This window comes from Salmo trutta, chromosome 33, assembly GCF_901001165.1.
Source record: "Salmo trutta chromosome 33, fSalTru1.1, whole genome shotgun sequence".
Classification (NCBI taxonomy): Eukaryota; Metazoa; Chordata; class Actinopteri; order Salmoniformes; family Salmonidae; genus Salmo; species Salmo trutta.
This window is the reverse complement of record NC_042989.1, coordinates 44,158,093-44,169,470: the sequence shown is the minus strand read 5'-3', so window position 1 is coordinate 44,169,470 and position 11,378 is coordinate 44,158,093. Positions and strand designations below refer to the sequence as shown.

Sequence of the window (11,378 nt, the reverse complement as noted above, 5' to 3'; positions counted from 1 at the left end):
TATCTACCCCCAGGGTAAACACTCACCTGCAGCCATGTAGGCCAGGCCTATAGCTGCCCCCCTCTATCTACCCCCAGGGTAAACACTCACCTGCAGCCATGTAGGCCAGGCCTATAGCTGCCCCCCTCTATCTACCCCCAGGGTAAACACTCACCTGCAGCCATGTAGGCCAGGCCTATAGCTGCCCCCCTCTATTTACCCCCAGGGTAAACACTCACCTGCAGCCATGTAGGCCAGGCCTATAGCTGCCCCCCTCTATCTACCCCCAGGGTAAACACTCACCTGCAGCCATGTAGGCCAGGCCTATAGCTGCCCCCCTCTATCTACCCCCAGGGTAAACACTCACCTGCAGCCATGTAGGCCAGGCCTATAGCTGCCCCCCTCTATCTACCCCCAGGGTAAACACTCACCTGCAGCCATGTAGGCCAGGCCTATAGCTGCCCCCCTCTATTTACCCCCAGGGTAAACACTCACCTGCAGCCATGTAGGCCAGGACTATAGCTGCCCCCCTCTATCTACCCCCAGGGTAAACACTCACCTGCAGCCATGTAGGCCAGGCCTATAGCTGCCCCCCTCTATCCACCCCCAGGGTAAAGACTCACCTGCAGCCATGTAGGCCAGGCCTATAGCTGCCCCCCTCTATCTACCCCCAGGGTAAACACTCACCTGCAGCCATGTAGGCCAGGCGTACGTAGTCGAAGCCCCTCTCCTCTCGTTCGTACGGGTAACTCTCCACCAGACTTAGTCCTGCAGATAGACACACGTCAACGTTTTCAGGAATCACCCAATAAAGGTTTAGTAATTGAAGTAGGTAGACATACAGTCGCTCTGACAAAGTAGTTACAGACTAGGGTTCCCTGACCCCGTGTCTGATCTTTAACCCCTGACCTCTCCCCTGGTCTTTCCTGTGGTCTCACCATGTCTGCTCCAATAGATACTGAGACAGTTCTTCTCTCCCTGTCCTCTCTCTCTCTCCCTGTCCCTCTCCCTCTCTCCCTGTCCTCTCTCTCTCTCTCTCTCCCTGTCCTCTCTCTGTCCTCTCCCTCTCTCCCGGTCCTCTCTCTCTCTCCCTGTCCCTCTCCCTCTCTCTCGGTCACTCTCGCTCCCCCTGTACCATTCTCTCCCTGTCCTCTCCCTCTCTCCCTGTCCCTCTCCCTCTCTCCCTGTCATCTCTCTCCCTGTCCTCTCCCTCTCTCCCTGTCCCTCTCGCTCTTTCCCTGTCCCTCTCCCTCTCTCCCTGTCCCTCTCTCTCCCCCTGTCCCATTCTCTCTCTGTCCTCTCGCTCTCTCTCCCTATCCACTCTCAATCTCCCTGTCCCTCTCCCTCTCTCCCGGTCACTCTCTCTCCCCCTGTACCATTCTCTCCCTGTCCTCTCCCTCTCTCCCTGTCCCTCTCCCTCTCTCCCGGTCACTCCCTCTCCCCCTGTACCATTCTCTCTCTGTCCTCTCTCCCTGTCCTCTCCCTCTCTCCCTCGCCCTCTCTCCCTGTCACTCTCTCTCCCCTTGTACCATTCTCTCTCTGTCCTCTCTCTCTCCCTATCCACTCTCAATCTCCCTGTCCCTCTCTCTCTCTCCCTGTCCCTCTCTCTCTCTCCCTGTCCCTCTCTCTCTCACTGTCCCTCTCTCTCTCACTGTCCCTCTATCCCCCTGTCCCTAGGTGCTATAGCCTAACCATGTAGGACAGACTGGTGCTATAGATTAGGGCTAGGTGTTATACAGACTGGTGCTATAGATTAGGGCTAGGTGTTATACAGACTGGTGCTATAGATTAGGGCTAGGTGTTATACAGACTGGTGCTATAGATTAGGGCTAGGTGTTATATAGACTGGTGCTATAGATTAGGGCTAGGTGTTATAATCTCACCATGTAGGACAGACTGGTACTATAGATTAGGGCTAGGTGTTATACAGACTGGTACTATAGATTAGGGCTAGGTGTTATATAGACTGGTGCTATAGATTAGGACTAGGTGTTATACAGACTGGTACTATAGATTAGGGCTAGGTGTTATACAGACTGGTACTATAGATTAGGGCTAGGTGTTATATAGACTGGTACTATAGATTAGGGCTAGGTGTTATACAGACTGGTGCTATAGATTAGGGCTAGGTGTTATACAGACTGGTGCTATAGATTAGGGCTAGGTGTTATACAGACTGGTGCTATAGATTAGGGCTAGGTGTTATACAGACTGGTGCTATAGGTTAGGGCTAGGTGTTATACAGACTGGTGCTATAGATTAGGGCTAGGTGTTATACAGACTGGTGCTATAGATTAGGGCTAGGTGTTATATAGACTGGTACTATAGATTAGGGCTAGGTGTTATATAGACTGGTACTATAGATTAGGGCTAGGTGTTATACAGACTGGTGCTATAGATTAGGGCTAGGTGTTATACAGACTGGTGCTATAGATTAGGGCTAGGTGTTATACAGACTGGTGCTATAGATTAGGGCTAGGTGTTATACAGACTGGTGCTATAGATTAGGGCTAGGTGTTATATAGACTGGTACTATAGATTAGGGCTAGGTGTTATACAGACTGGTGCTATAGATTAGGGCTAGGTGTTATATAGACTGGTACTATAGATTAGGACTAGGTGTTATACAGACTGGTGCTATAGATTAGGGCTAGGTGTTATACAGACTGGTACTATAGATTAGGGCTAGGTGTTATACAGACTGGTGCTATAGATTAGGGCTAGGTGTTATACAGACTGGTGCTATAGATTAGGGCTAGGTGTTATAATCTCACCATGTAGGACAGACTGGTACTATAGATTAGGGCTAGGTGTTATATAGACTGGTACTATAGATTAGGGCTAGGTGTTATACAGACTGGTACTATAGATTAGGGCTAGGTGTTATACAGACTGGTGCTATAGATTAGGGCTAGGTGTTATAATCTCACCAGTTAGGACAGACTGGTACTATAGATTAGGGCTAGGTGTTATATAGACTGGTGCTATAGATTAGGGCTAGGTGTTATATAGACTGGTGCTATAGATTAGGGCTAGGTGTTATACAGACTGGTGCTATAGATTAGGGCTAGGTGTTATAATCTCACCATGTAGGACAGACTGGTACTATAGATTAGGGCTAGGTGTTATATAGACTGGTGCTATAGATTAGGGCTAGGTGTTATAATCTCACCATGTAGGACAGACTGGTGCAAGCTCCAATAGATACTGAGGCAGTTCTTCTCTCTCTTCATGCCTCGTTTACACTGGCAGCCGTGGAGCGGTGAGGACAGCAGGGCCGTGACCGCGTTCTCACACTGGTTCCTGGCCCCGGGGCCCAGCTTCACACTGCCGTCCCCCGCCACACACTGTCTCAGCGTCCGCAAACGAGGGCTGCACCCATCATCACTGGAGCAGGTGTCACCAGCCTGTAGACAGTCTCTGGCCCGCCCCGCAGACACAAAGAGGGGGAGCCCTGGGGAAAATAGAAACAGCAGTGGTTAGAGGTCAGGGGTTATGGCTAGAGGTCAGAGATCAGGGTTATGGCTAGAGGTCAGAGATCAGGGGTTATGGCTAGAGGTTAGAGTTCAGGGGTTATGGCTAGAGGTCAGAGATCAGGGTTTATGGCTAGAGGTTAGAGTTCAGGGGTTATGGCTAGAGGTCAGAGATCAGGGGTTATGGCTAGAGGTTAGAGTTCAGTGGTTATGGCTAGAGGTAAGAGATCAGGGGTTATGGCTAGAGGTCAGAGATCAGGGGTTATGGCTAGAGGTCAGAGATCAGGGGTTATGGCTGGAGGTTAGAGTTTAGGAGTTAGGGTTAGATGTTAGGGGTTAGGGTTAGGACTAGTTTATGATATGTAATCTTTTAGATTGCAGTATAACAGCAGGGGTCAGGAACAGGTCAGTATACCAGCAGGGGTCAGGAACAGGTCAGTATACCAGCAGGGGTCAGGAACAGGTCAGTATACCAGCAGGGGTCAGGAACAGGTCAGTATACCAGCAGGGGTCAGGAACAGGTCAGTATACCAGCAGGGGTCAGGAACAGGTCAGTATACCAGCAGGGGTCAGGAACAGGTCAGTATACCAGCAGGGGTCAGGAACAGGTCAGTATAATAGCAGGGGTCAGGAACAGGTCAGTATACCAGCAGGGGTCAGGAACAGGTCAGTATACCAGCAGGGGTCAGGAACAACACAGTATACCAGCAGGGGTCAGGAACAGGTCAGTATACCAGCAGGGGTCAGGAACAGGTCAGTATACCAGCAGGGGTCAGGAACAGGTCAGTATAATAGAGCAGAGTACAACAGTCCTGAAACAGAGACACTACACAGAGCAGAGCAAAACAGCCCTGAAACAGAGACACTACACAGAGCAGAGCAGAGTAAAACAGCCCTGAAACATCCAACGCTCGGCGGATGTCGCAGGGCTTGCAAACTTTTACAGACTACAAAGGGAAGCACAGCCGAGAGCTGTCCAGTGACACGAGCCTACCAGATGAGCTAACATGATCAAGACAATGGAGATGAGTGTGGACTACAGGAAAAGAAGGACCGAGCCCGTCCCCATTCTCATCGACGGGGCTGTAGTGAAGCAGGTTGAGAGCTTCAAGTTCCTTGATGTCCACATCACCAATAAACTAACATGGTCCAAACACACCAAGACAGTCATCAAGAGGGCACGACAAAACCTATTCCCCCTCAGGAGACTGAAAAGATTTGGCATGGGTCCTCAGATCCTCAAAAGGTTCTACCGCTGTAACATCGAGAGCATCCTGACTGGTTGCATCACTACCTGTTATGGCAACTGCTCGGCCTCCGACCGCAAGACACTACAGAGGGTAGTGCATACGGCCCAGTACATCACTGGTGCTAAGCTGCCTGCCATCCAGGACCTCTATACCAGGCGGTGTCAGAGGAAGGCCATAAAAATCGTCAAAGACTCCAGCCACCCTAGTCATAGACTGTTCTCTCTACTATCGCATGGCAAGCGGTACCAGATCGCCAAGTCTAGGTCCAAGAGGCTTCTAAACAGCTTCTACCCCCAAGACATAAGACTCCTGAACAGGTAATCAAATGGCTACCCAAACAATTTGCATTCTTACACTTCACCAGAGTCGATGCTGAAAATGCTGCGCAACAAGACTTTGATTATAAGGGCGGAAACACAAGCAATTTGTCCAAACATCTATGGAAAGTGCATCATGTACAGGCAGAGAAATGCACAGTTTTCGACTGTCTAGCTTAGAGTTCATCTCTCGTTTGCCCGATCTACGTTAGGTATGTATGCTAGCAGCCTAGAGCTCACACACAGAGCTAACTAGATTACGCGAATATGGGTTCATGATCAGAAGGACCCATTAGCCAGCTGATTGTTTAGCTATGGGTGAGTTCATAAATTCAGTCACCCATTTAAAGATTTTGCAACTTTTTTGTTAAAGTTGCAGCTACAATGAACCAACCCACTCCTCCCTGTAATACCGCTGGTACAAGCCAAAGACCAAAGACAAGCCCAAAGCCCCTTCACTCTGGCAGCTAGTGGGAGGATGACTGAGGAGAGGGTGAATGAGTGCCTACTAGCCTTAACCAAGATCATAGTGAAAGGTAACAGTCTGTCAGTATATATTGAGTTGTATTCATTTTCACGATATAGTAGTACAAATGGGTTGTATGTTAGTCTCATCACTCCACAATACAACAACACAACAACACAAACATTCAATAATGATAATTCAAAACATGAAAACTACGTTTTTTCATTTTTTTACTGTAGGGAGATGAGCAAGGCACTCAAATCCTAATATACCGCTCCTTCCAGGAGTTACCTCAGTCACACATTCATTCCTACCTGGTGTGGTGTCGAAAAGGCCAATGTGATCACTGAACTGAAGGACGTGCTAAAGCTGGCCATCACATCAGACGGGTGGACCAGCCTCTATCAGGACTACTATCATCGGATGGGGCCACAGTGTCTCCTGACCCCTCCTGTCTCAGCCTCCAGTATTTTATGTGTCGGGGGGCTAGGGTCAGTCTGTCACATCTGGAGTATTTCTCTTGTCTTTTCCGGTGTCCTGTGTGAATTTAAATATGCTCTCTCTAATTCTCTCTTTCTCTCTTTCTTTCTTTCTTCTCTCGGAGGACCTGAGCCCTAGGACCATGCCTCAGGACTACCTGGCTTGATGACTCCATGCTGTCCCCAATCCACCTGGCCGTGCTGCTGCTCCAGTTCCAACTGTTCTGCCTGCGGCTATGGAACCCTGACCTGTTCACCGGACGTGCTACCTGTCCCAGACCTGCTGTCCCAGACCTGCTGGAACCCTGACCTGTTCACCGGACGTGCTACCTGTCCCAGACCTGCTGTTTTCAACTCTCTAGAGACAGCAGGAGCGGTAGAGATACTCTCAAAGATCGGCTATGAGAAAGCCAACTGACACTTACTCTTGTGTTGCTGACTTGTTGCACCCTCGACAACTACTATGATTATTATTATTTGACCATGCTGGTAATTTATGAACATTTGAACATCTTGGCCATGTGCTGTTATAATCTCCACCCGGCACAGCCAGAAGAGGACTGGCCACCCCTCATAGCCTGGTTCCTCTCTAGGTTTCTTCCTAGGTTTTGGCCTTTCTAGGGAGTTTTTCCTACCCACCGTGCTTCTACACCTGCATTGCTTGCTGTTTGGGGTTTTAGGCTGGGTTTCTGTACAGCACTTTGAGATATCAGCTGATGTAAGAAGGGCTATATAAATACATTTGATTTGATTTGATACTATCTCACTGTGACAGTGCACTACACAAGCCAGGACAGTGTAAAACAGAAGGTCCTCCACACCAGGACAGTGTAAAACAGAAGTTCCTCCACACCAGGGCAGTGTAAAACAGAAGGTCCTCCACACCAGGGCAGTGTAAAACAGAAGGTCCTCCACACCAGGGCAGTGTAAAACAGAAGGTCCTCTACACCAGGGCAGTGTAAAACAGAAGGTCCTCTACACCAGGGCAGTGTAAAACAGAAGGTCCTCCACACCAGGGCAGTGTAAAACAGAAGGTCCTCCACACCAGGGCAGTGTAAAACAGAAGGTCCTCCACACCAGGGCAGTGTAAAACAGAAGATCCTCTACACCAGGGCAGTGTAAAACAGAAGGTCCTCTACACCAGGGCAGTGTAAAACAGAAGGTCCTCTACACCAGGGCAGTGTAAAACAGAAGGTCCTCTACACCAGGGCAGTGTAAAACAGAAGGTTGTCCACACCAGGGCAGTGTAAAACAGAAGGTCCTCCACACCAGGACAGTGTAAAACAGAAGGTCCTCTACACCAGGGCAGTGTAAAACAGAAGGTCTTCCACACCAGGACAGTGTAAAACAGAAGGTCCTCTACACCAGGACAGTGTAAAACAGAAGGTCCTCCACACCAGGACAGTGTACAAATCACAAACTGGTGAAGCGGAGGAGATCTCAGACATTCTGGAAGAGTTTGAGATCGAGTCAAACAAGATTGTAGCTGTGCCTGTTGATTAATGCTGGCTGTATGGATGTTGCCATGAAGAGGCTACACATCCTAAAAATAGGATGCTTTGCACACACACTGAATCTGGCAGTGCAGAAAATCTTTGATAAATGGGCAGCCCGAATCAGAGCAGTGGTCGTATGGTTAAAGAGATCCTCGATGTCCAGCCTGAATCAGAGCAGTGGTTGTATGGTTAAAGAGATCCTCGATGTCCAAAACAATCTTGAAGGAAAAGCAGCAGCTCCTTGGTAAGAAGCCAGTTCAATCTATTAAAGTATTATTTAGAAAGTCCCACATTTAACAGTATCATTCAATATTCAAGTGTGAATACGGTAATGAAATATATGTTGTTTCAGGCCTTCTGCAACACTCCCTCATCCTTGATGTCAAGACCAGATGGAACTCGCTCTATCTAACGACAGAGAGATTCATGGAGGAGTATCCAGCGATCCAAGCAGCAGCGTTGGACCCACGACTGCGAAAAGCAACGACCAAGGACAACCTGGATCGTCTGAAGGACGAGAACTTACATAAGGCTGAGGAGTTTGTCCAGCTCATCAGAATCCTCTATACATCCACACTGTCATGTGAAAAGAATGCCATCTGTGGACAGATCATACCCATCCTCCAAAAACTGAAAGAGCACTTCACTGTGAAGCATGAAGATACAACGTTTGTGGCAACTATCAAAGAGAAGGTGTGGGAGAACCTCTCCGAGCGCTATCAGGATGAGGATATTCAAGTCTTCCTGCGTGAGCGGCAGCGTAGCCTAGTGGTTAGAGCGTTGGACTAGTAACCGGAAGGTAGTAAGATCGAATCCCCGAGCTGACAATGTAAAAAATCTGTCATTCTGCCCCTGAACAAGGCAGTTAACCCACTGTTCCTGTCATTGAAAATAAGAATTTGTTCTTAACTGACTTGCCTCGTTAAGTAAAATTAAAAAACGAGGCCACAGCAATGGACTCCAGATGTAAAGGGAGGCTGGTGAGTGATGCCACCTGGGCTGAGGAAGGCAACTGTTGAGGTCAATGTGACAGGAGCAACACCAGGGCTGTCAGAGGAGCCGGAGCAGACGGTCACAGAGCACCAGTAACAGGAGGAGTCGTTTGAAGGAGAAGGGGGGGTATGGAAGAGAGTCCCTCCACGATACAAAACAAGGATTGCCTTGGAGAAGCTGTTCTCAGAGGAGGACAGGGAGTTGAGGTTGACGATCCAACAGGACACCTCGTCCCTCACCCTCAGCGAGCTTGTTGACCTAGACGTTGAGCTCTACAAAGGCCTGCCTCCCACCCCCATGGCTGAAGATCCTGTGATGTGGTGGTGGGAGAGCTACTCTGCCCCTCCTCACAAACATTGCAACAAGCTACCTTTGTTGCTTTATACCACTGTCTTATCTTCTGCAGCCTACCTGCATTCCCCACCCATGTTGCTCTATACCACGGTCTTATCTTCTGCAGGAAAATATGGTCTATTTCATTTGTTTTACATTTCCATCATCACAACATTAGAATCTATTTGTTCTATTTGTTCCAGCATCACAACATCAGAGTCTATTTGTTCTATTTGTTCCATCATCACAACATTAGTGATTTGTTCAAAACATTGCTGTTTCTGTAAAAAAAAAAGTTTTTTTATTTATTTTACATTTCAGAAAATAAAGCAATCTTAATTCTGTTCTTAATTTGTTTCGGGGTTTTTTTCCGTAAAAAATAACTGATAAGAACCGATAAGAATAGCGTTAAAGTACCGGATCAATAAGCAGTATCGGTTAGAGTAGTAATACGTTAAAATCTTAACGATACCCATCCCTACCCCCACTCTGCTACTCTGTTATTATCTATGCATAGACACTTTAATAACTCTACCTACATGTACATATTACCTCAATTACCTCGACACCGGTGCCCCAGCACATTGACTCTGTACCGGTACCCCCTGTTTATAGCCTCCACAATGACTCTGTACCGGTACCCCCTGTATATAGCCTCCACATTGACTCTGTACCGGTACCCCCTGTTTATAGCTTCCACAATGACTCTGTACCGGTACCCCCTGTATATAGCCTCCACATTGACTCTGTACCGGTACCCCCCTGTATATAGCCTCCACACTGACTCTGTACCGTAACACCCTGTATATAGCCTCCACATTGACTCTGTACCGGTACCCCCTGTTTATAGCCTCCACAATGACTCTGTACCGGTACCCCCTGTATATAGCCTCCACATTGACTCTGTACCGGTTCCCCCTGTATATAGCCTCCACATTGACTCTGTACCGGTACCCCCCTGTATATAGCCCCGCTGTTGTTATATACTGCTGCTCTTTAATAATTTGTTATTCTTATCTCTTAATTTTTGGGGGGTATTTTTTTTTAACTGCATTGTTGTTTAAGGGCTGGTACGTAAGCATTTCACTGTTGTATTCGGCGCATGTGACAAATACAATGTGATTTGATTTGAAACAGAGACACTACACAGAAGCTGTGCCCCAGAAGAGGAAAGAACTGATCCCATGAAAGCTGCCAAAGCGCGTGGGGACATTGCTTACATCCACTATGACAGGCTTATTGTCAAACCTCCCCAGGAGCCTGGAGGGGATGAGAGAGCCAAGCCTATGGGTTCGTAGCTTCAACCCTGCAGCACACACACACACACCAATTGATGAATGGCCTGCTGAATAAATATTTTGTTTCTCTTGCTTTGTTTTCTCTTTTCCATATTATGTCTATTTATTACAAACTACCCAAGAAAGGGCTGAAAATAACCCATATTAATATATGTAGCCTTAGAAATAAGGTTCATGAAATCAATAACTTGCTAATATCAGATAACATTCATATATTAGCCATTTCTGAGACTAACTTAGATCATTAATTTGATGATACATCAGTAGCAATACAAGGATATAACATCTATAGAAGAGACAGAAATGCTAATGGGGAAGGTGTTTCTGTGTATTTTCAGAGCCATATCCCTGTAATGCTAAGAGAAGATCTTATGGACCTCGGCGTTACTCTGGACCCTGATCTCTCTTTTGAAGAACATATCAAGACTGTTTCAAGGACAGCTTTTTTCCATCTACGTAACATTGCAAAAATCAGAAACTTTCTGTCCAAAAATGACGCAGAAAAAATAATCCATGCTTTTGTTACTTCTAGGCTGGACTACTGCAGTGCTCTACTTTCCGGCTACTCGGATAAAGCACTAAACAAACTTCAGTTAGTGCTAAATACGGCTGCTAGAATCCTGACTAGAACCAAAAGGTTTGATCACATTACTCCAGTGCTAGCCTCCCTACACTGGCTTCCTGTTAAGGCAAGGGCTGATTTCAAGGTTTTACTGCTAACCTACAAAGCATTACATGGGCTTGGTCTACCCATCTTTCCGATTTGGTCCTGCCGTACATACCTACACGTACGCTACGGTCACAAGACGCAGGCCTCCTAATTGTCCCTAGAATTTCTAAGCAAACGGCTGGAGGTAGGGCTTTCTCCTATAGAGCTCCATTTTTATGGAATGGTCTGCCTACCCATGTGAGAGACGCAGACTCAGTCTCAACCTTTAAGTCTTTACTGAAGACTTATCTCTTCAGTAGGTCCTATGATTAAGTATAGTCTGGCCCAGGAGTGTGAAGGTGAACGGAAAGGCTGGAGCAACGAACCGCCCTTGCTGTCTCTGCCTTGCCGGTTCCCCTTTTTCCACTGGGATTCTCTGCCTCTAACCCTATTACAGGGGCTGAGTCACTGACTTACCGGTGTTCTTCCATGCCGTCCATGGGAGGGGTGCGTCACTTGAGTGGGTTGAGTCACTGACGTGGTCTTCCTGTCTGGGTTGGCGCCCCCCTTGGGTTGTGCCATGGCGGAGATCTTTGTGGGCTATACTCGGCCTTGTCTTAGGACGGTAAGTTGGTGGTTGTAGAC

At 47.7% G+C, this 11,378-nt stretch overlaps 1 protein-coding gene across 1 annotated transcript in view; it reads right to left on the bottom strand.

Annotated features, from left to right (window-relative positions):
- Positions 1 to 643: 643 nt before the first annotated feature.
- The window catches only part of LOC115172181 (GDNF family receptor alpha-4-like), a 62,971-nt gene continuing 52,236 nt past the window's right edge, over positions 644 to 11,378 (bottom strand). The window contains exons 2-3 of the mRNA XM_029729337.1: positions 3,152 to 3,433; positions 644 to 747 (exon numbers count right to left, since the gene is read on the bottom strand). Coding sequence (XP_029585197.1) covers positions 644 to 747; positions 3,152 to 3,433 — 386 coding nt within the window. The remainder of the gene's footprint in view (positions 748 to 3,151; positions 3,434 to 11,378) is intronic.